The sequence below is a fragment of the Cebus imitator genome, unplaced genomic scaffold (assembly GCF_001604975.1).
Source record: "Cebus imitator isolate Cc_AM_T3 unplaced genomic scaffold, Cebus_imitator-1.0 Scaffold547, whole genome shotgun sequence".
Taxonomy (NCBI): Eukaryota; Metazoa; Chordata; class Mammalia; order Primates; family Cebidae; genus Cebus; species Cebus imitator.
Window position 1 is genome coordinate 1,044,760 of NW_016107862.1, and position 25,723 is coordinate 1,070,482.

The 25,723-nt window shown below is 36.0% G+C and overlaps 1 protein-coding gene across 1 annotated transcript in view; it reads right to left on the minus strand.

Annotated features, from left to right (window-relative positions):
* The window catches only part of RMDN2 (regulator of microtubule dynamics 2), a 29,947-nt gene extending 5,070 nt beyond the window's left edge, over positions 1-24,877 (minus strand). The window contains exons 1-6 of the mRNA XM_037733807.1: positions 24,788-24,877; positions 20,040-20,115; positions 18,676-18,753; positions 12,470-12,568; positions 6,079-6,132; positions 5,902-5,982 (exon numbers count right to left, since the gene is read on the minus strand). Coding sequence (XP_037589735.1) covers positions 5,902-5,982; positions 6,079-6,132; positions 12,470-12,568; positions 18,676-18,753; positions 20,040-20,115; positions 24,788-24,825 — 426 coding nt within the window. The 5' untranslated portion in view covers positions 24,826-24,877. The remainder of the gene's footprint in view (positions 1-5,901; positions 5,983-6,078; positions 6,133-12,469; positions 12,569-18,675; positions 18,754-20,039; positions 20,116-24,787) is intronic.
* Between the last annotated feature and the right edge of the window lie 846 nt (positions 24,878-25,723).

Genomic DNA, 25,723 nt, shown 5'->3' on the forward strand with positions numbered 1-25,723 from the left:
AATTCTACTGTGGAGGAACAGGGTTCACCCCCATGAATCTCAGTATTGACATGTTGTTAGGTGGCTCCTTCCTGTAGATATTCTACATGGAAGTTCTTTGTTTTTAAGACTTTCCTAACAGACAATTCCATCAAACAGTGGGTGAAGGATATGAACAGACACTTCTCAAAAGAAGATATTTATGCAGCCAACAAACATATGAAAAAAAGCTCATCATCACTGGTTATTAGAGAAAGGCAAATCAAAACCACAATGAGATACCATTTCATGCCACTTAGAATGGGGATCATTAAAATGTCAGGAAACAACAGATTCCAGAGAATTAGTTCAACTATTACGGAAGACAGTGTGGCGATTCCTCAAGGATCTAGAACCAGAAATGTCATTTGACCAGCAATCCCTTTACTGGGTATATACCCAAAGGATTATAAATCATTCTACTATAAAGACTCATGCACACATATTTTTATTGCAGCACTGTTCACAATAGTAAAAACTTGGCACCCACCCAAATGCCCATCAATGATAGACTGGATAAAGAAAATGTGGCATACAGCCATAAAAAGGATGAGTTCATGTCCTTTGCAGGGACATGGATGAAGTTGGAAAACATCATTCTCAGCAAACTGACACAAAAACAGAAAGCCAAACACTGCATGTTCTCACTCACAAGTGGGAGCTGAACAATGAGAACACATGGAAACAGGGAGGGAAACATCATACACTGGGGCCTGTCACAGGGTGGGGCTAGGGAAAGGATAGCTAAGAGAAATACCTAACGTAGATGAGTTGATGGGTGCAGCAAACCATCATAGCACATAGACTACGTAACAAACCTGCATGTTCTACACATGTATCCCAGAACTTAAAGTATACTAATAAAAAAACGTAAACTTATTTTTAGAGATAGGGATCTTGCTATGTTGCTCAGGTTGGTCTCAAACTCCTGGGCTCACGTGATCTGCCCTCCTTGGCTTCCCAAAGTCCTGGGATTACAGGCGTGAGCCATCACACCTGGCCACATTTTTCTGTATATCTAAAATAGTTCTAAGATTAAATGCTTGTTTTTAAGAACAAAACATATCTACCTACATTTTTCCACTTCTGACCTGTCATGACCATTGTATCATTCAACATCATTTATGAAATATTTATGGGAAACTAAATGTAAACTGGAGAAAGTTAAAAAAAAAAAGACTTTCCTGCCTGGATGCTGGTTTTGAGGATTTTTTTTCCAGAATCACATCTCTGTGCAGCTTCCTCTGAGATAGGTCTAGCAGAGCCTACTCTTTCTGAGTAAAATCCAAAGCCATATCCTCAAGGGTTAACATTTCCTAGGGAAATGTACTGTCAAGAACTCAGTCACCCCGTCTTTCTCTGTAATCTCACCCAGGGACCATCTGAGCACTAAGCCAGAAAAGCAGAACCCAGATAGATGGAAGCTTGAGTGAGACCATGATGACACTGAGGTTGGGGGCACCACGTTCCAGAGCTCAGAGCTTCTTTTTCTTTCTAGAAAAAGCCAGGAACCTGTATTTTTAATGAGCCCTCTACTGTCCAAGCAAGTCTTAAATATTTAAACAACTGTGTTTAAATTCTAATTTCCTTAGATTATATAGCAAAACCTCAGGATGACCTTTCCTAGCCCGTGGCCCAGGTTGCAGCATCAGTTTTATTTTCTTGTAAATCTCTGTGCTTGTATTTCCAAAACACTCATTACATTTTATTGCTATGACTTTTTCAGTGCCTGCCTTTCCCACTAGACCACAGAATTCATGATGGCAGAGGTGTCTGGTTTTTTCTCTTTGTATCCCAAGCCTCTAGCAGAGTACACCTCCATATTTGTAATATAAGTGAATAAAGATAACCTCTCTCTTTCACTCACTCAAACACACACATTAAAAATACAGATTTATTTCATCTGATAATGTTGGAGAAATACAGTTTAGAAAAATACATCAATGCTCTCTGCTAAAGACTTTGGATAAATAAGAGAGAGGCTTATTTACATTAAATTGTCATTATTCTCCTAGCATTTGGGTAATGATTATCAAACACCAACTTTATAAGACAAGGTAGTGGTTAAGAACAGCTATTCCCAAACTAATGCTGTATCATTAATTATTTTAAGAAAACAAATAAATAAAAGGGGTCTAAGAAACTTCTTTAGAGTGTCTTTAAGATCAATTTAAACAATACACCAAGGCCATTACAAATATTGCAAAATCTTAAGAAATAATACATTTAAAATGCAAATGACAAGAAGGTAAGAGTCAAAAGAATAGAAGTAGGCGGTTGTAAACAGACTTCCTGCAACTCACGAAAATGTCTGTTCAGACAGTAGGAAAAATCTGTCTATACTACAATTGCCTAATTTTTTAAAAAAGTACTAGGAATAATTCTCCAGGCATGGATAGCACAGATCAGTTAATTTACAAGAAATAAGTTTTAACCAGAAAGAAATGGACAAACAAGAATTTCTAGCAAATGAGACAACATTACTGGATTTTGGCAAGCAATCCATTTATTACTCTGAGCGGTAGCATTCCTATAAGAGGAAGGCAGAGTAAATGTATACAAATTTTGTTTCATAAAGCTATCCAGAAACCAATGTCTTAATTAAGATAATCAAACATGATATCTTAATTAAGAAAGAAAATGTAAAGCAGAATTAGGATTTTGTTACTAGGAGCAGTTACCAATGAGAGTTATGCTTCTAAACCCATGTAACAGGCTGGAAATATAGCTCAAGGCTTTAAATCAAAAGGCCATTTTGAAGACAACTATACCACTTGCTAAATATAATGATGTGCTCTTAACTTTTAGCACTCCCAGAGTACACTTCTTGTGGTTTGTTTCTGGTAACATTGCATTTACCATTCTGTAAGTCTGTTTGTCTCAGGAAGGTGATTAATGCCATTTCAAAATATTTCAACAATCTTAAAATATGGGTTTTTCTTTACCAGTTTAGCACATTTCTTATCGTAAAACAAAATATTACATAACGCTTTTTATATTTGATCTTTCTCAGTAGGCTCCAAGTCAATGAACTTCAATACTGCCTCCAGGCAAACAACTTTCAGGTTGCCAGTGAAGTCATTACTTCATTCAGCAATCATTCTCACACGGTCTTAGACATCGACATTCCTTTTTTAAAAAAGAAATGTTTCCCAGGATCTGAGATTACTTTCCCAGGGTCAAGAAAAGTCCACATGAATAATAAAAATACTGCAGTTTCAAATTCTGGGAACGTAAAGCTGCCTACACCTATGAATCTGGGCTCTAGAGACCAAATGGCTGACACTCCCAATATCAAGCACAGTGTGATGAGCTGAGAGTTCCCTAACAGGGGACAGAAGACATGTCCACAAATGACTATAATGCAGGGAAGAAGCTGTAAATGCTATAAGAAACAAACAAACATGTTATGAAATTTCAAATGAGAGAAAACATGGCTAGGTTGTATTCATTGTAACTAGTGGCATTGCTAGACATTTTGGAAATGAATAAACTTGGTTAGCAAAATCACTAATGGGGTATATTTCAATCTGAAAAAACTTTATAGAGATGGATAGGCACTACATATAACTTAATTCATCCTATTTTCTCATTGAAAAAGAAATGGAAATATTCCTTACATAGCTTTACTACTTAGAAAAACATTGCTAAGAATACAAGTGGAGACATCGCTGAGGAAAAAAAAATGCAATGTGGGAAATATTTGCTCATACTATTTTGCTTATTACAGAACTACTTCCAATGTCTAGCCTTCTTAGTTACATTCATTACTAGTCCTCTTATTACTATTGACACTATTATGTTTATATGTATGATATTAATGTCTTGGTTCTTTCTACCAACACTTACCAAGCGCTTATTATATGCCAGGCAGTATACTCAGGATTAGGGGTACAGTGGTGAATGAAACAAACCTGGTTGTTACTTTCATGAAACAACTACACTAATAATGACATAATCACAACTGTGAAATGATAGCAAGGAAAAGTATAGGAGGCTTTCTTGCCAACAGGTGTCAAGAAAGTGTTTCTTGAAGAAACGGCATTCATGGTGAGACCTGGAGGATAAGGAGGAATAAAGCCAGTGGAAGGAGTGGAGGGTGGGTAGGAGTGTTTCAGGAAGTAGGAACAGTATGTTCTAACGGTGAAGGGCAGGCTGGACGGTGTAGAGGAGGGGAGAGCGGGGAACAGATGAAGCTTGAGAGACTGGTAGGAGCTGGATCAGAGCCTTAAAGGACATGCTAAAAATTCTGAACCTCATCCTAATAGCAAGGGTTTTCAGCAGAGAAGTGACATGTTGACATTTACGTTAAACTGTTGCTTGGGCTGCCACTGGAGTCAAGAGTGGCCTGGCAGGAGGCAAGGGAGCTGTGAGGAAAAAGGGTGGGAGGGTGGCACAATTCGTGGTCCAGGGGAAAGTGGGCACACTCCTTTCACTACAGGCAAACAGAGCTTTGCTTTTTCACTTTTGTGCCTCTGTTCATGACCTGCAATGTACTTGACGATACCTCCACATTATATAGATCTTTCAAAGTCTACCTCTGATGCCACCTAGCCTCTTCTAGGTGAAAATAATTTCACTCTTTTCAAAATTTCCAAAACTGATGATTTGTAATTCTCTTAGTACTTTCTGCTTTGAGCTATAGTTATTTGGACACACATCATATGTTCCCTTCTAGGCTATTGCCTCCTAGAAGGCAACAGGAGTGTCTTATTTGTTTATAGTTCAGATCACAATAAATATTGGAACCTGTACTGCTCCAACACAGAGAAAGAGGAGGGTTTTTGTTTTTTCCTGAGGCATTTCTTTTCTGTTATGATTTAGGGGATGATAATGTTTGGTGGTGTGAGAAGAGCAGGAAAAGATGTGCCTATTTTTGTCTTTGTTGTTCCCACAACACCAGTCACTGGCTCACAGTAGCAGACTGAGTTGTTAACCCTGTGGAATGCTTGAAACTTACAGCATACCCAGAATCCTGAATTATTAAATAAAAAGGCAAGAGACAGGGCAATAGTTTCTTTTTCATTAATGGCTAGTGTCCAAAAACCAAGAACATGTTATTACATATTTTTCATCTTTGTCATGGCCTTGGATACCCACACCTGCCGTGAGCTGGGGACTGAGGATGGCAAACATGGAAGCTCATGTTGCTCTAGGCTGGGCCACCTGTCTAGCTTGTTTGTTGCCTAGTTAATCCCCAGGTCCCCAGAATTATGCTGCGCCCCCTCCTTCCCAGTGGAGGAATTATGCTTGCTCCAGTCCCTGCTGTCTTGCATCCAACAAGCATCAGGATGTTTTAATTGCTAGGGGCCTCCTGGTGACAGGTTATCTTACAGAGATACAGAAAATTCTAAAACTTCATAGTACATGTAAAATCCAAGTCAAAGGTTTTAGTAAAAAAGAAAACTCCATCATAGAAGGAGAGAGTAGAAGGGTGGTTGCCAGGGGCTGGGAGAGTGGGAGAATTGGGTAGATAGATACTTGTCCAGAGTATAAAGTTTCAGTTATGCAGGATGAATAGGTTCTGGAGATTTAAAGGACAGCAACGTGACTATAGGTAATAATACTGTATTGTATATTGAAAATTTGCTAAGAGAGTAGATCTCAAATGTTCTCAACCACAAAAAAAAGTAACTGAGGTGATGTGTTAATTAGCTTGATTGTGGTAGTCATTTCATAATGTATATGGGTACCAAAACATCACGCTGTATACCTTACATATATAGCTTTTGTTAATTATACCTCAATAAAGCTAGAAAAATAAAAATAAATACATAAAATTGAATAAAGAAAGAAAACTACAAATGTATCCAGCAAATTGTTCATATTTTGAGCTTGAATAGTACTAAGACAACAGCATTCACCGTTACTTTCTGGGCTTACCTCTTTAGTAACAGTAGGAAGCAACAATGCCAAATTACAGAACTTCAAAGCATTCTGGGTTTCCTCAAGATCAGTATAACACTGGAAATGAGAAATAACCAATATTAAATATAATCATGTTTTTATGTCTTTTATGGGTTCAAAGCGATCTTAAAGCAAAACAGTGGTCTTCATTACCTTTGCTAAGTACATGTAGTTGGGAATAGAATAACCAGGGCATAGTTCTTCAGCCTGATTGAAGAGAAAAATACAAGAGAATAACAGGGCAATATTAAAATAATAATCACAAGTGAAGAAAATGTATTTTAATAAATCAACTATTTTGAACCAAACTGCCCTAAGAATTTAGGTTGGTTGTTTCACATGTCAATCACTTGATCAGTTTAAGTATCTTTTGGGAGAAAACATAGCTTTTGCATTTAGCCATTAAAATAAAATTGATTGCCATGATCATAAAGCTTTTAAAGCAATGAGATACTTTGTGGTTTTCAGATTTCTTTACATAATCATTTTCCTTAGTCTTCTTTCTTTATCCTTTTATTTTTAAGAACAAAAATAACTAGTGATATGCCTAGGACAAGTCCCATCCATCCATCCATCCATCCATCCATCCATCCATTTATCCATCCACTGACAGGGTCTTGCTCTGTCACACAGGCTTGAGTGCAGTGGTATGATCTTGGCTCACTGCAACTTCCGCCTCCTAGGTCCAGGCAATTCTTGTGCCTTAGCCTCCCGAGTAGCTGAGATTACAGGCGCCTGCCACCACTCCTGGCTAATTTTTGTATTTTTAGTAGAGACAAGGTTTCACCATGTTGGCCAAGCTGGTCTCAAACTCCCAACCTCAAGTGATCTTCCCCCTCAACCTCCCAAAGTGCTGGGATTACTGGTGTGAGCCACCACTCCTGGCCTCACTATCTATTTAGAAAATGAGAGTAGTGCATTGCTGGTACCCCATGGCAAGCATCTTCCACTAAATTAATATTTGATTTCTTATGATTTCAACATATTCCACAGGAGTTAAATAATGTCTGAAGTCCATCACATCATGGACTGTTAAAGGAAAGAGATCCTTGAAACAACCAGTCCAGGTAGTAGATGTGAGTATTATAAAGGTACTTTTCTCCTATCTACTATTTTTTCATGTACCAGTTTCTTTGTCTCTGGGAAATAAGAATTCTTTCAGGTATGGTATCGTTACTAGACAGCTCTTCTTAGAACCTACGTCAGTCTAGCTTCAGAGTCAGCTTTTGTTGTTTTGAAGGGCCAGGCAAGCAAGCTTACAACCTGCAGTCCCCACTGCAGGGGGTGTAGAACATAAGATAAAAAGATACTTTTAAAACTTTACAAAAATATGCTTGTTTCACAAGATATAAACAATCTAGACAGTTCCAAAATTAAAAAGCGAAATTAGCTCCTTCATAATTTTATCCTCAACTTCAATCTCATGCCCCAGGGGTAACCACTATCAACAGTTTGACATGTGTCCTACCAGATTCTTTGCCAAGTATAGGCAAATAAAAAAAACAGATGTTTGGTTTTTGAAAATAAAACAAAATGGAACCATTTTACATATATATATAATTTACATATATAAAATTATTGTCAATTATACCTCAGTAAACCTAGAAAAATACAAATAAATACATAAAACTGAATAGATTTACATATTGACAGAAAATCTACATATTGGCCCCAAACTTTTTTTTCCCATATTACAAACACATTTTCATGTTAGCATACAGATACACCTCATCATTTTTAAGAGCTGTATTTCATATTCTGCATGAAAGGCAGCATTCCCCATTGGACATCTTGATTTATTTTCAATTTTCATTATCACCACTAATAATCAATGAACATACTTTCCCCCATATTCTTGTTTACATGTGTGTTTGTGCCTATTAGGAAGAGTCCCAGAAGTTGAATTGCTGAGTCAAAATAATATATTTTTAAAGACAGATACTAATGAAGATGAATCCAAATTAGAGTGCTGAGGAATGGTCCAACATCTTATGAGAGCACATCCCTTGGAAAAGACATTTTATTCTGTACAGAATCCAAAAGAGAAGTGTTTTAGAAGGAGGAGGACAAAAATCTCTTGGGGTAGGGAGCCAGACTTGATATAAATCTTTAAGACCAGGTAGGTTTACATTGTCTGGACATGGAATGGAACCTGCTGGAAAGACAGAAAAGCTACCACAGATTAAAGGAAGTGGTCAATTTCAACCAAGTCAGAGCCTTGACCATCCAATAGTGCTATCCATGGATTCTGGTTCTCCTGCTTCTTTTTTTTTTTTTGTCTAATCATTTCCATTTCAAGGTCTCTCATTTGATAAGTGCATTTCTTGAGCCATTCTAATAAGAGGGACTTAAGACCGAACTTTATTCAGTTACACCTTCTTCTATGCCCAGTAGTTGCCTCAGCTCTGTCCAAATCCCATACTGGGGATAACTTGCCCCAATAAATGCATGTAAACAGCTTATTTTTTAATGCTGGCATTTTAATTCTGCATATATACCTTAAAACCTATGTTTAGTTAACTAAAGTGATTATAAATCAGAACATCTCTTTCTGTTCTTATGGTTTAAAAAACTAAAGCCCAACAGAACACAGACAGGCAACTAACAACACTGAATTCCTAAGGTAAAAGAGATTCTGACCTTTCACAAAAGGCCTTGGGTGAATTACAAGTGATGTAGCATTATTCAAATGCTCATGTTTCAATGTAATGTTCCAATGATGAGGCAGTTTCTAGAGAGGCCCTTAGAACACTCTTTATCATAACACCTGGCAAAGAATATTACACGTTTAATTTCTCTTGGCTATCCAAGTTCCTTGAAGGCAGGAGCTGTGTTGGTCATTTCTGTGTTACCAGTATTTGATGCCATGTTTGGTACTAGTAATGTGCTTAATAAACACTGTTGAATAAATTAACTCTTCTTTAAAACATCTTAGAAGCTCAAGCAGAAGCCTTATACCATATCAGGACACAGCAGAGAGCTCTGCAGCTGGGGAAACCACTAGTACAGACTCAGAGATCATATGCTTGCAAACAGTAAGGCAATCAGGGTAGTCTGTATCCCAACATTGCCACACCTGTCATTTACTACACACATCTCTCCTCTGATCCAGTGGTTTCCAGCTATGCCATCAGCTGCCATTGGAATAAATAGCTTTATGATCATTAAAAACACTGATCAAAGTTTAAAAGCACATACCATATGACCCAACGATTCCACCCCTCGGTGCTTACCCAAGAGAAATAAAGTATGTCCACATCAAAGCTTGCATTTGAATGTTCACAGAAGCTTTATTCAAAATAGCATCAAACCAGAAACAACTCAAACGTCTAACAGTAAGTTAACACAGAAACAAATTATGGTACATACATATAATGGAATACTACTTAGCAATGAAATGGAACTGCCAATACACTCAATAAAACGAATGAGTCTCAAAACATTATGCTGAGTAAAAGAAGCCAGATACACACAAAAGTACATGTTGTATGATTCCATTTATATTAAATTTTAGAATGGGCAAAACTAATTTATAGTAATAGAAGATCAGTGGTTACCTGGGGCAAGAGGCAGGGGAAATTAACAGCAAAGGGGCAAAGATAACTCTCTAGGATAATGAAAATGCTCTCTTGAAATGGTGGTGGTTACATAGATATATAAGTGTGTCAAGCTTCACTGAACTGTACACTTAAAATGGGTGCAATTTATTGTTTATAAACTATACTTCAAGATACCCAGAGGTTCTATAACAATAAGGCTGGGTCATGGCCTGGGCTGACATTTTGTAAAGTGCCCCAGATGACTGCAGTGCACAGCCAAGGTGGAGAACCACTGCTTTAGGGAATCATGCCAGAATTTTGGATGAGGTGGAAAGCATGCTATAGTTTGCAAGAATTTTCCCAGAGGATTCACAGATGACTCCTACAGGTGTCTAAAACTACCTCCCTAGATGCTTTGAGGCTGTGGAGGACCAATTTTCTCCTGCTATAATAGCAAAATAATAGTAGCTAACATTGATTTTTAGTTAGAACATTTAACATGTTAGACCCCGGGCCAAGAATATCAAATGTATTATTTTATGTAACCTTCAAAAAAACTGTACAAAGTAGGTGTTATTATGGCCATTTCACAGATGAAGAATTCGAGAGTGTGAGAAGTAAGGAAATGTGTCCAGGTCATACAGGCAGGAAAGGTTCAGGTCTCAACTTCACTCGTCTGACTCTAACATCAGTGCTCTCAACGTCTATGGGACGCAGCTGGATGGCTCTAGAGACATTCCTGGCCCCTGTGAATGTTCTTTGGAGGGGTGAGTTTGGGGCAGGAGTCCTACAGTCTGGGTCCCATCGACATGGCCTCCTGTGTTGTAGGACCCAGGAGGTTGCAGATTCTCCTGGCTGTGGAAGCCAGGGTCTTTGCTGTTTCCTTTTCCTCGCCTCCACCTCCCAGATTTCTTAGCTCCACCACAGCCTTAGCCTCAGTACTCCACGCCCCTCAGTCCCTTCAGTCGTTCTAGGAAATATGCCGAGAAGCATTCCTGATGCCTCCTCAGGAATGTATTTTCAGACTAAAGTCTAAGTCATGATTTAATGTGGGGCTCCCCAAGATGGTTTTCCAAGGTGTTTAAATTTTAATGAAATTAAAATTTTGTGACTTTTTACCGAGGACTTACTGGGCACCAGGCATACTCTAAGTAATTTACTTGTAGGAATGCAGATAATCCTTACAATACCACTGTGAGGTAGGTACTATTATCTTCATGTTATTGATTAAATTGAGAGAGAGGTTAAGTGAATTGCCCAATGTTACTCAGCCGGTAAGTGGTAGAGCTGAGATTTAACCAGGTAGTCTGGTTCTGGAATTTGCATTCTTTACCTTAACAATATTGGGCTACTTACCACTTTTGATTTTATCTGTGTATTATTTTAGACACATTAGCATCTCAAGAACTTTTCTACAGAGTTCTGAAAACCTGCTCCTCAATTACAACTTTGACATTATGAGGAAATGAGTTTTGGGTACAGATAACATTTTTGCTGGTTAACGTGGCATCTTTTATATAAATCTTTTATCTCAGATATATCATAATCTACATTTGTATACAATTTAAAATGAGGAAACTAATTTTCAGTGGTAAAAAAAAGTGAAGAAATGGGAGTGATACAGTCTTAGCCTTCGCTCATATTTAAATCAAATCTTTGATTGCCATTGTGTGAAATGAAACAAATTAATTTCCTGAGGTCTTGACTCCCTTTTTAAAAAACATACAAAAAAGGGATCACATTACATAAAAAATAAGAAATGTATAGCCCTTTTCTTTTTATTTTTTAAACTCTTTTCTGCTGGGCTTGTGCTTGATTTCAGGACACTTATGTTTTCACTTGAGGCAGCCACTGGCCACTGGTGGTGAGAGATAGAAAGTGAGAAGAAACCTACTTGCCATCTTAGACTACGTGATCTATAAATTCCCTCTTAGTTCTACAAAATCGATCCCTGAAATACAGCACAAATATTAGCATGCACAAGACATTTATTATATTTTTGAGAAAAAGTCACGCTCTTTTGGTTAGGCTGGAGTGCAGTGGTGTGAGCATGGCTCACTGCAGCCTTGAACCACTGGGCTCAAGTGATCCTGCTGCCTCAGCCTCTTAAATAGCTGGGACTACAGGTGCATGCCACCATGTCCAGCAAATTTTTTATGTCTTGTAGAGATGGGGTGTTGCTATGTTGCTCAGGCTGGTCTCAAACTCCTGGCCGCAAGCAATCCTCCCATCTCAGCCTTCTAAAGTGTTGGGATTACAGAAGTGAGCCACTGGACACAGCCTTATCTATATTTTTATAAACTTGAAATAAGTAGGTTGGGAAGGAAAACACATTTAGTAACTATAAGATTTTGAAGGTGGTTCAAGAGAAAGGATTATTACCCCAACAGGAAGTTGATTATATGGGTGGCTATATTATACATTTACATGTGTGTTCATACACACACATATTACTGCTTAGAGTTGTATTAGTATAGCGATTATTTATTTTCAGACAGAATTGAGAATACTGATTTGGTCTGATGCCCCAAGAATCTTCCGGAGAAGTGTCTGCAACTTTAGGAGATGCTTTTAAAATAACTCTTCCTTTTGGCACTTTTATTAAGATTAAACTGGTTCTATGTTAAGCTAATCAGGACTACTGGGTCTAACTATGTCTAACCATCAGGGCATGACTGCTTCTGCACATGCTCACGTGACTTGGAGAGCTGTTCTTGGACTTAGTAGTAAAGGCTGTCATACCTAAACTTTCATTTAGGCTCCTGAGTTATTTTTTAAAAGTAGCTTGTAATTCCTAGAATCTAGGGCATAACTAGCTGATCTAGGAAGTTTAGATTTAAAACATATTAATAACTTTTATTATGAGAGGTTTAAAACAGAACACACCAACACTAGGATTCAAACTAAGGCTTCACATGGAGAAAAGATTTCTTTGACGATGGTAGCAGGGATTGGTGCAGATGGTAATCAGTCTGACACTAAAATAATGGACAGACAAAATGTACCTTAAGGAAACTGTGTAAAGCTTCTTGTACAGTTGAAGATGGTACTTTTCCAAACAGAGTAGCAGCCATTTTTTTCTCAATCCAGCTCAGTTTGGAGACCTGCAAATGCACAACAACATCACTCTTAGAAGCTGTTCACCTTTTGAAGGGATTATCTCTCCCCAGTTAGACGTGTGTGTGTCTGTATATAAATATATACAAATGTAAATATATAGCCATAAATAACATATTAGCGATATCACCCTCATGGTATTAATGTTAATATGTTACCTTCCTTTTTCACAATTCTAAGGAACCATGGGCTCTAGAAGCACTGGTTTCAAAACCATCTTGAAATACTCTTGATAAGAAGATTTGTGTTGAATCAGAGGAAAAAGGAGTGGAGTGGGAAATAATGCTGATCCTGTTTGTTCATCTGATTCCGCATTCTGAGGTGACTACGGCATATTTCTTCGTACAGTACATAGGAGCTACAGGACTCTTGCCTTTGCTCTCCTTTTGACTACTCCATGCTGCCAACAGACCTCCTGACCCAGAGGAGCATCTCAGGTATGTAAATAGAATAAGAATCCTTAAGCCAGGAGTGTAGAATGGGGGCTCAGTATATATATTTACAATCCAGAAGATTTTTAAAAAAATCAATAACCACCAAAACTAAATTTCATATTACCATTGGTTTTTTGCTTTCTTCTAAAAAGTTTTCTTTTTTCTCCAAATATAAACATTAGATGTTCATTATAAAAGATTAAACTGGCTCAAAATGAATACTTAAAAGTGTATTGACCCAGTTGATGCTCTGTCCAATCCCATAAAGTATTTTCATTCTCAGTCCTATCATCTAGATTCCTAGGTAGCCAATATCCTCCTTTTTTTTTTTTTTTTGACAGTGCCTGACCTTGTTGCTCAGGCTGGAGTGCAGTGGCACGATTATGGCACACTGTAGCCTCGACCCCCTGGGCTTAACAATCCTCCCACCTCAGCTGCCTGAGTAGTTGGGTGGGACTACAGGTGTGCATCACATGCTCAATTAATTTTTAAAATCTTTTGTAGAGACAGGGTCTTCCTATATGGTCCAGGCTGGTTCTGAACTCCTGGGCTCACGAGATCCTCCTACCACAGCCTCTCTAAATTATTTCCTTATTTTTGACATAATTTTTCTTATTGGTATGCTTATTTTTGCTTTGTTTTGAACTTTGTAAAAAATAATATACTGCTTATTTCCTTGTATGACTTGCTTTTTCACATAATGGTATGGTTCTAAGATTTCATCCAGGATAATGAGTAAGACAGAAGTTCAGTCATTTAAATAACTGAAATATTTCATCATTTCAACATACATCAGCAATGTTTTTACCCACTCTTTTGTCAACAGACATTTGGGTCTTTTTCATTTTTTTGCTCTTAAGACCAAGGGTGCCATAGCCATTCTTGCACATGCCTTCTGGAGCACATTTGTGAGTCTCTGTAGGGTAGGCACGATCATATGGCAGGCAAATAGTCAAATTTAAAAGATAATACTGAATGGTTTCCAAGGTAGTCATGCTGATTTATGTTTCCACAGCAAAGTAATAATTCCTGCTGCTCCATAACCTTGTAACACCTCACACTGAGATTTAAAAATTTTTATCAAATGAGTAGGAATAAAATGGCATCTAATTGGAGTTTTCATTATCATTTTCTGTAATTTTGTTTTTTTATTTTTAGTTTAATTGCATTATGGTCAGAAAAACTGCATGACATCAATTCTTTGAAATTAATTAAGACTTGGTTCATGGCCTCATTTATGGTCCATTTTAGTACACATTCTGCATATGCTTGAAAAGATGTCTATTCTACAGTGGTTAGCAACATGGCTTCATATTTATTAGATCCAGCTTATTAAATGTGAGGCCCCAATGTTTTACAAACTAATACTTTTTGTTTCTTGTTCCATTAATTACCAAAAGAGGAGGGTGAAAATACCAGTGCATGGTTGATCTGTACATTTATCCTTACAATTTGGTCAATTTTTATTTTATAGTTTTGAGGCTGTTATTAGAAGCACACTAGTTTATAAATACTTTCCTTGTGAAGTATAATTACTATATAGTTACCCTCTTTATTGCTAGATATACTTTTGCCTTAAAATTTACGTGTGTGTGTGTGTGTGTGTGTGTGTGTGTGTGTAGCAGTAGTCCTCTTTTCTTCATAGGGTATATTCCAGGACCCCCAACAGATGCCTGAAACCATATATATGTTTTAGTTTGATGATTATTTATTTGGTTACTATTTGATATAACTTTTCTACATGTTTATTTTCTACATTTCTCGGTCACTGTGTATTTTTTAAATTGGCTTTACTGAGGTATGATTTATGTAAAATAAAATTTCCTCCATTTGAGGTGTATAGTTCAATGAGTTTTCATAAATGCATACAATCCTGTAACTGCCACAACAATCAGTATATAGTACATTTTCGTCATCTTAAAAAGTTCTCGCATACCCCTTTGCCGTCAAACTCCCTAACCTTTTCCTAGCCCTAGACAACTACTGATCTGACTATAATTTGCCTTTTCTAGAATTTCATATCAATGCAATTAGGTAGTCTTTTGTGAGCTTTCTTGGCATAATGCTTTGAAGAGTCGTGCATGTTGTTATGCTGCTAAGGCTGCTATGAACATTAATATACTATTGAATGTGTGAGCATATATTTTTATTTCTCTTGGTGAATACTTAGGAATTGATCACATATTTATTTATTATTCACATATTTCCATAGAAACATATGAGTTTCAATTGCTCTATATCTTTGCCAGTATCTAGTATTGTCATGTTTTTAATTTTAGCCCTTTCGGTGAATATATAGCAGTCTTTCTCTGTGGTTTTAATTTGCATTTTTCTAATGACTACTGATGATCAATATCTTTTCATATGCTTGCTTGCCACTCACAGACTTTCTTTTGTTAAGTAATTGAAATTTGATCTGGAAAACAGTCAAACATATGTGGAAACACTTCTCTTCTTTTCAATTTAATTTTACACTATAATTAGTGTTGGACAAAATGCTGTAATCAGCATAGGTAATGTTATAAAGACTGCCTGGCAACCTGGAGTAAGAGAAAAGCTCTGTCAAGTCCTTTTGAAAGTTCCAGCATGTCTTGTTGCATGGCCATAACTGTTTATTTTCAGAAAGCAGCACTGAATTTTGCTCATGCTGCTCATCCATTCCCTGCCAATTTCTCTTATTTTGAAAAGCACATTATATATAGCTATTTAATATTCTGTATTCCTTAGTTCCAAAATCTGAAGTCCTTTTAGATCCACTTTTTTTTTTTTTCTGCTGGCAGTCATTACTGTTGGCTTAGTCTATAATTGGTATAGTCTATAATTTTTGACTGTGAACGTATCATTGTTGGGACACTTTCTGTGAAAGTTTTACAAAGCCTATCTAAAGGTACTTTCCTCTACAGAGGATTAGCATGTGCTTTTGCCACTTCCCTATGGCACGAAGATCAGAGTTCATTTTGAATTAAAATTTCTTTCTTGGGCCTTTAAGCCTAGATAGGTAATGTACATTCAAGCTCCAGACACATGTGAGGTTGGGTAAATAGCTTTTAAATCTTAGGAGCATTTCCTGCTTTCAGCTCTATCTTTCCAATGGTTAAGGCTGAGAATGAATTTTCACTGCCATAAGCTTCTGCTGAATAAATTTCATTTAAGTTCATATTTTTTCCCCCCTGGGCATTGTGCTTTTTGAGTCCTAGATACATTGTGGCAGTCTTCAAGCTGCTCTCTGCTCTGCTCAAGTCTGTAGTCCCTCAACCCCAACAAAGGTCTACAGACCTAAGCTTTAGGTCACCAGCCTTGGTAAATACCTCTGACTATCAGGTGGTTTCAAGGCTGTTTTACCAGTCCTTGGAACTGGTATTCTTGCTTTGTTTCTGGCCTTTGGCTATTCTCCTTATCTTTTTTTTCTATAGGTTCTTCCATTGATCTGATTAGAAACAGACATACACACTTCAAACTAACACACACTTTAAGATATTGTGTGGCCAGAAAATTTTGAGTTCTTTAGTCTGCATATGCTGGAAACAATTTTTACACATTTGCTCATACTTGCTTTATTACCTTGGGGGAAGCTGATTCCCCCTGATGGAAAAAGTTTCAACTTCCTCTTCCACAATTCATTTGTTATCTAGGCTTATAATTTGTAGGCAGTAGAGCATACTAGTTAAGAGCAAAGATTTTAGAAGCAAACTGCCTGTGGTGAGTGTGGTGGCTCATGCCTGTAATCCCAGCACTTTGGGAGGCCAAGGCGGGTGGATCATTTGAGGTCAGGAGTGTTAGACCAGCCTGGACAACATAGCGAAAACCTGTCTCTATTAAAAATCCAAACAAACAAACAAACAAACAAAAAACCCAAAAAACAAAAACCAGCTGTGGTGGCACATGCCTGTAATCCCAGCTACTTGGGAGGTTGAGGCAGGAGAATCACTTGAACCCAGTAGATGGAGACTGCAGTGAGCTAAGATCACACCACTCCACACTCCAGCCTGGGTGACAGAGTGAGACTTCGTCTTAAAAAAAAAAGAAAAAGAAAAGAATAAATAAAAAAACTACCTGTGTTTGAATCCTGTTCCACTACTTATTAGCTGAGTCACCCTGGGCAAATTATTCACCTTAGAGGGTTTTTGAAAAAGTGAGTGAGTTACAATATATAAAATGTTTACAGCTATATGAAATGCTTACAGGAGCCATGTACATGTTAGTCATTATTACTACTGCTTTTCATATTCTTTGCTTTTTGTAGTTTTTCTCTACTTTTAATGAATCAATCATTTAAGCAAGAAATACTTGTAGAAGTAGCTTATTTTAAGTGCAAAAAAACCTGAGCTAGATGCTAAAAAAATACCAAGAAGTTTAAAATGTGGACTCTTTCCTTGAAGAGCTTTCAGATAACTTGGGATCAACAGAAAATAAACAGTAAGTAAAACGTGAGTTGTTGTAAGGTAATACAGCCTTAGCAACTGGTGTGCTCAACAGTGCAATATTCAGAAAATGAAGCCATCATTGTGTATTTTACAACATTAAGTAGATCATAAAAATTTGAGTGTTGTAACCATTCTATTATTTGACTTTGCAGTCTTACAACTAGGAAAAAATGAGAAAAACAGATGATATACTGTTATACCTTTTTCCTTAACAAAATGTAGGTTTCCTTCATATGTAACACAATATAAAGAGCATAAAGTTTGGAATTAAATTTGCATTTCAATGCTGCCTCTTTCATTGACTAGTTAAATGGGACTTTGGGAAGGTTCTTAACATCATGAAGACTCAGATTCTTACTTGTTAAAACTGGTATAATAATAACTGCTTCACAGCACTGTTTTAAGGATGAAATGTAACAAGAAATATAAAGGACAGAATGTATACAACAGCAGGTGTTCAATAAAAGCAAACTTCCTTCTTCATCTCTAATTCTCTTTCAGCTGCAATGAAGAAGTTATCTCTTTGCCTACCCTAATTTTATCATTCAAAAATGGCATTTCCCTTTCATAGTAATTTTTTTCACACAGTCTTAATATATATTTTCACATTCTGTAATTTTCTATAAACTAATAATGTCATTTAAGACACGGATCAGCTGCTTTTATTTGAGCTATATCTCTATGTCACATATCCCTTCCAAATTAAATTCCTTAAAAGCAAGGAGTGTTTTATTAATCTCTGTCCAGTTAGTAGTTAGCACATAATTTGTGCTCAGTATACACTGCTGGATGAAAAAAAGTCCTCCCACAGAACTGTGAGTAGTGTACCTAGATACAAGGCATGGGTGTGGATGGTTGATCCCAACCTGAGACAGCCACAAAGGGAGGGAATGTGATTACTGTAAAAAGAAACAAAAAAGCAGGAAAGAGAAAGATCACATATACATAAAATGTGACATATAACATACACATATATATAAATTACAAGTTTATAAATTATAAAATACATATATTATAAATTTAAAAATTATAATGTATAAATTATAAATTCAAATAAAATTTTAACATATGTATTATACATTAAATTATACATTAAAATAAAACTTATATTGCTATTATAATTCTCCCTAAATCAGGCACTGGGTAAAAAATAAAGCAATGAATAAGTCATTGAAAATGTATCCTATAATCATAGTATATTCAAATAAAGTTGATAAATAAAGGCATTCAACTTACAGTATAACAGTATCTTCCTTTGAGGTAATATAGAAAGGGTTCTTCTGGTAAAAGTTTGATTGCTATATCTAGATGTTCCTGAAAGAAGCATCCAAAGGAAAGTCATCTGCCAAGTTTCAGATATTGTCAAATGGAACTATGCCAAAGCCTAGTTACCCAAAAGTGGTTTTTAAAATGTTGTCTCAGTCCTCCCCATCCCTCTCATTAATACATTGAGATCTTATCAATAATTAAAATACCAAAATGATTGCTTACAATCAGAACCAGAACTGTGACTAGGATTTAATAATTTAAATTATTTAAATTAATGTGTAATTTAAAGCCAAAATACTATTATAAAAATAGAAAACATCAAAGTCGTATGTTTGCCTACCCATGACTTGACTACTGAATAGTTACTGATTCTGAGGTGAGCTTACAAATACGGAATGACATGGAATGGGAGATAGTGGCAGAAAAAAATAGCAGAGCTAGATGGGAGAGAAATCTATTCCTCTGGCATTATCAGATGGTTATAGAGAGCTGGAAAATAGGGAAGAACTGTTTACTCATCTCTGTAATTATTGACGTTGAGGGGTTATGTACTGAGCTCTGGAGGCAAATAATACATTATGTGTGTGTGTATTACTCGCTTTATTCATCTATCATGGCAAATTTAAATCCTAGATTGGGTCCTGCTTTTCCACCACCAAATCAATATGCAGAGATTGTTAACTACTTAGTGCTAGTTACACTTATGATATTAGTGAGCTTATGATCAAAAGGCTAGTTCTTTTTTTTTTTTTTTTTGAGATACAGTCTTGTTCTGTTGCCCAGACTGGAGTGCAGTGGCACAATCATGGCTCAATGAAACCTCCATCTCCCTGAATCAAGTGATTTTCCTGCCTCAGCCTCCCGAGTAGGTGAGATTACAGGTGTCTACCAACATGCCTGGCGAATTTTTACATTTTTAGTAGAGATGGGGTTTCATTATGTTGGCCAGGCTAGTCTCGAACTCCTGACCTCAAGCTAGCTGCCTGCCTCAGCCTCCCAAAGTGCTGCAATTACAGATGTGAGCCACTGCACCTGGCTGGCTAATTCTTAATCTTTGAAAAAGCAATACTCATCTATTCTGTGACTTCTTTCAGATTAATAATAATCTTTAATCACCCAAATAATTTCTTTTTGTCATAGTACTATTTAAAGAATATCTTTTCATTTTCTAATGTTTAAACAAACACAAAAGCAAATTCCCAGAGCTGAATCTGTTGAATAATCTGGTTTATACCTGTTGATGGAACATATGGCTATATTAAAACATTTTTAATATTAAGAAATACCCTTCTGTAAATCTGGATCTGAAAAGAAATATTTTACAAAAATACCTTGAAGAGGTGCCCATAGTTGATTTTGTTTTGTAAACCCTCAAACTCAGATACATAGCCACACAAAACTGCATACCTGAAAAGGATAAAAACAGTTGCCATTGCATACATTTTTAATAAATTGCCACCAAAGCATAACATTAAAAGAAACTCTAAAGCATTCATTAATATTTAACAACAGTATTCATATAAATATGAGGGCCCTAACAATAACAGACACTTAACATTAGTGTGAGGTCAGTTCTCTCATCTATAACCAGGGATACTAACAATATTTATATGAATACTGCGAGGGTAAAATAAGCTAAAACAGGTAATGTGATTAGAACAGTGCCTGGGACATAGGGAGTTTCAACAAATGTTACCTGCCACTGTCACTATCATTATTTTGAGACAGAATCTCAAAAGAAACTCTCAGAAAAAGTCTAATCACATTAAGTATTAAATTAGAAAAAATATTGTCAACAGATTTATAACATTAAAAACATTGTTAAAGTCAACTTTAAATAATTTATTCCCTCCTTTAAAAAACAGTTTCATGAGCTCCTTTAATATCAGTGAAAATGCAAATAAATACTATGATTATAACAAAATCAAAGGTAATTTTAGAGTATGCTTTTTCAAAAAATTTCCACATCTCCCTCAACCCTTCCTGGAAACGCTGCATTACTAGAATAGTGCATCCCATAGGTCATTTACTTGTTTCTACTAGGAAAACAAAATTTACATGAATAATTATTTGACTATAAGTTACACACACTATTTGTTCAGCAATTTGCTTATTTACTGGAAACACTGCGGATATGTTTTTCACATTCAGAGCATTTCTATCTGTACAAAAATCTTCAGAGTATTTCAGAGTGTTTTTGTCTAAGGTAAAATATCCATTTATCTAATTATTTCAAGAGTAGGTGTTAATTTTTACTTGCATTGTCATAGTAACTAAGATGAAAAATATAATTTTGGATGTTATTTATCTCAGTCACTTCTGTGAATACGTGTAATTTCCACATACAAAAACCGGTGAACAATTTTAATTTGGAACAATAAGACCATTCCTAGACACAAAAGATGCCATCATTTTAGTATTTGTGTTTTTCATATTTTTTTGGAATCTGCTTCTTTAAAGTTTAAAATACTATCCATCATTTTATGTTTCATAAATTCAAAGGTACCTGGTCACTTTCTCCCAAAGGGTCATTATTTCTTTTCTATCAATCAATTCTTCCTATGTTTGTGTGTGTATATGATTTTTTTTAATACTGCTCATTTAAAATACATAATTTTATGCTTTATTTCTCGAACACTCAGGTTGATAGAAATTCTGAAAAAGTTAATTCACACTATGGTATATTACCTCCATCTAGAGGTCATTCTAACTACATACGTTTTGACAAGAACACTGTATTTTCTTTGCATTGATAGTGAATATATCCATAATAATTGACTATTACACTGTTACTACTAAAACAACTCCATTAATTTCCCTGCAGTATTTCTGATTCAGCACCAATGCTGTTTTTACTATGAAAAAGCAGAGGCAGCATACTGTTAACGGAAAAATGATTAGGTATATAAGAATACAAAACTGGGTTCTAGTTTCTGGTTTTCCACTTATTGTATGGCTCTGATTACTAACCAACACACACCCATGCATGCGCACACAGAGTACCTTGCTTACCCCATCTACAAAGTGAAAACAAGCTGTTCTGTGAACCACAAGCTATAAAACATGTGGATATAATTTGCACACAGTAGAGCATAACAAATATGTAAGACATTACTTATAATTAAGGTCAGGCTTATTTGGCCAACAAACTGCAAATCCTTTGGTGACTTTATTCTCATTCTCTTGATTCCAGAAGTATTAAATACTTTTTGTCAGTACAACAAAAACAACTGAATCTTACAGAAACCATACATAGCTTTAAAATTGCAAAGCCATGTCATTTTAGAAAAGATAGAGATAAAACTAAGTCATTAAAATGGTCTTCATTTTTCAATCATTCCCAAATAATATTAAGCCTTTATGAAAATTATTCTTAAAGATTACATCTTTTGTTTCAAACTGAAGGTTTATAAACCATCATATAACACTGTAAACCACGGGTCTGCACACTTTTGCAGTAGGGCCAGAGAGTAAACATTTTAGGCTTTTGGGTCAGACAGTCTTTTGCAACTACTCTGCTGTTATGCAAAAATGCATGTGTGTGGCTGTGATCCAATAAAACTTTATTTAGAAAAACAGGCAGTCGAATTCATCTGCAGGCCACAGTTTGTCATTCATGCTGAATGAATGAGAAAATATCTTATTAACATATTAATAAACTCAGTCTTAATTCAGTTTTAACAAACTTAAAGAGTACCCAACAGAATAAGATTTCAACATTTTATTACAATTAATTATAAAATCAGGCCACCTAAATTTCGTCCATTGCTTTTCAAGTCAAAGTTTAAATTTCTTTATTCATTCCCTCAAACATCTACAATTTAATTTAAGGAGAACTTTTGCATTCAGTAGGATATAGTATAAGAATTAAGATTAAATTGATATTTAAATTTCTTAAATTTTAATCAACTGAGATTTTAATTTTTTTAAATTCAAAACTGATAGAAATTAGGTAAAACACAATTGGATCACTACTCTGTGTTTTGATAAGATTTAATCTTGGGATTAAATGCTATGGTTATAAACAAAGTGTTTAGTTCTCAACAAACAGTGAAAGAAGATGAACAAAGAGATATAACCAGATTAGTGGAAGACAGACTGGGAAACCCACTAATGGAGAGCTCAGCATAATCTATGCTCACAATATACATTTCAAGGTACTTAATGAAACCCTCAGAGAAAATTCAACATCGTTCCTCTATGAAAATTTGGAAACTCACACTGATAAATAACCTCAAATTAAGGATTTACACCAAATGCACATTTTAAATGTGATTCTTCACAGGTACGGATGCATGTAGGAGAGAAGGAAGAGGACAGGATGGGGAAGGAAGAGCAATAGAGGACAGGGAGAAAGAAGAGAAGGAAAAGGAGGGGAGGGAGCAGAGAAGGGGGAGGTAAGAAACAGGAAGAGTAGGGGAGGAAAAGGAGGAATTGAGAGTTAAAAGCAGGACTTGAGTGTTCTTTCTGTATCCTAATTAAGCTAATCAGTTCCCAAATGCCTCCATTATCAAAGGAGATGAAGAGAGAAAGGCTTGATCACCACAAATTCATTACAGTTACTAATAAAAGTAGAAGGACAAAAGTACTTTAACATGTACGTTAGTTTACTAGTGTTATTATGTAAATTAGATGATCTAGGTAAACCTGGCTAATATGAAAAATAGCCAAGACCCTCTGTACTACGGAAGTGATCTTGAAAATCTGTACCAAATTGCTATCTGGAAAATTACCTTTTTCCCTAGAATTCTGGCAGAAGCACCCAGAATACAAAACAATACTTTATCTATCAGGTACTCCAATCCCTAAAGCAAGATTCTCTACTACCCATGTGTGACATATTAAGAAATTATTCACAGGTTCTACCAGATTTAGCCCTTCACTCTACTCCAGGCTATATAAGAGAAGGCAAAGAATTTGCAGGAGGGAGGAAGAGACTGGGAGTGAGGATTTCTTCAGGGTTGGGGTGCTGTGGGTTCCAACTTCTACCCTCTCATGACAGAGGGCAGGTGACAGGCTTGCATCTCATCTAAAGCCATCCGAGGGCAAAAGGTCTATTCATATTTTGGCATGTGTCCCTTTGAGTCTGGACAAATAAAATGTTACCAGATTCCTGCCCAAGGAATTTTAAGTGAGAGTCTGTGAGTGGAGCTCCCCCTGCTGATAGCAGAGTGAAAAAAACATGTCTCCTTTGGGAAAAAGGTTTGTACTTCAGATTTTGGAGGGGCAAAAATGAGACAAATGTGGACCTGTGGATAGGGAGCCATTTTGAGAGAGATTTTGCCTGAGTGCCTCTACATCATAGGGATGGGAAATAAAATAACTGCAGAGAAGGGTGGATTTCTGGAAACTCAGGGCTGAGGAAAGGGTCATACATTTATTATTGTATTTTCCCACTATCTGGGTTACCTGCATTGCTGGGGAGAAAAAGAAACCAAGGAACTACAAATGTAAAAATGCAACTACAAGTAAAAGGAAGAATAATAATTAAAACAATATATTTCTACTTGTGTTTTATAATAATTTATATTTATAAAATAATGTTTACAAAAACATACAAAGGGTCCAAACACAACACAATTAAGAATGATTTTTTTTGCTCTAAGGATATTTACCTATACCCATCTAATTAATTAAATTCTCTTTGAGCTTTTCATATCATAAATGGCTTTTCCTTGATCTGTGGAATTTGTATATTACGATACATCAATGCTTAAGAAATGGTTGATGTGCTTTTCTATATTTCATTTAGAAACATGCCATCATTTTAGTATTTGTGTTCAAATAAAATGTTATACTGAACTAGATTTAATTATAATTTATCATCTTCAAAGCCAGTAGACTTGGTAGATTCATTCAAGAATTTTTCAATAAAAGTTTCCCTTAAATATATTTCAAAGAATGCATAATAAAAATGTGAATAAACAGAGTAAGAACACTTACGGTGCTATTATATATATTTTTCAAGGAATGTGATTGACAGATTAAACATGCAAGCCAATAATATTTTGAAAAATCTATTTAATTTAGAAAGAGGCAGATTAGAATTTGAAAGACTGCCTAAATCCTATATACTTACCACAGATGACAATGTCCATTCATAGGTGCTCTATTCATTGCTCTTTCACTTAAAGTTTTTCCTGAAAGATAGGAGTACTTACACTTAGTATCTTCAAGTGAGTTGGTAGGAGGTGGATTCTGGAATTAACTCAATGGTTCCCAAATTTCTTTAAATATAAGAGTCATATCACAGTACTTCAGAAACATATTGCATACTGGTATACACACTTTGAGTTTTATCAAAGAATTCTGTACTCACCAGTGATCAAATCTTTCCTAAGCATAACAATTTTAAACATGGTATTATAAGAAGAAATCTATACTTCTTCCTCCCTTATGCTGAACCCCAGCATTCTTCCATGGCTGGTCTGAGACCCTGCCTTGCTCTCAGCTTCAGTGTCATTACCATTACTAAGCACTTACACCTTATATACTGAATATAATTGGCTGCCCCTTTATTATCTTTTCCATAGAGTAGTTCCTTAGGGTTACACAGCCTTCATCATACTTATGCCTCTCCTCTCCCTCCACCCCTGCCCACCACCCTCCATTTTCACACTGTTGCTCGACAAAATAATTTTGAACAAATATTTCTTAAATGGATAAATTAAAGGAATTCTTTTACATTTATTTCAATATCTGAATGAACACATCTGAGCCTTTTTCAACTCCTTTCTCCTTGGCACTATAAACTCTTCTCTTTTTTTTGGATATATCCTATTTGAATCCTATGCTTCATTTTTGCCCCTGAATTCCCTTCAACCTATTGCTTTCTGAATTTCACCATCTAAGACATTAGCTCAATTAAACTCCTATTCCCTTTAAAAATAGAGATCCAGATTGATTTTACCTATGGGAAACTGTAACTTCCATAAGAAAGACTTCCCTGCATCAACCTCCATCCTCTGCCATCATATCCTCCTTTCTGCTACATGGGCTCACAAACGACCTGATC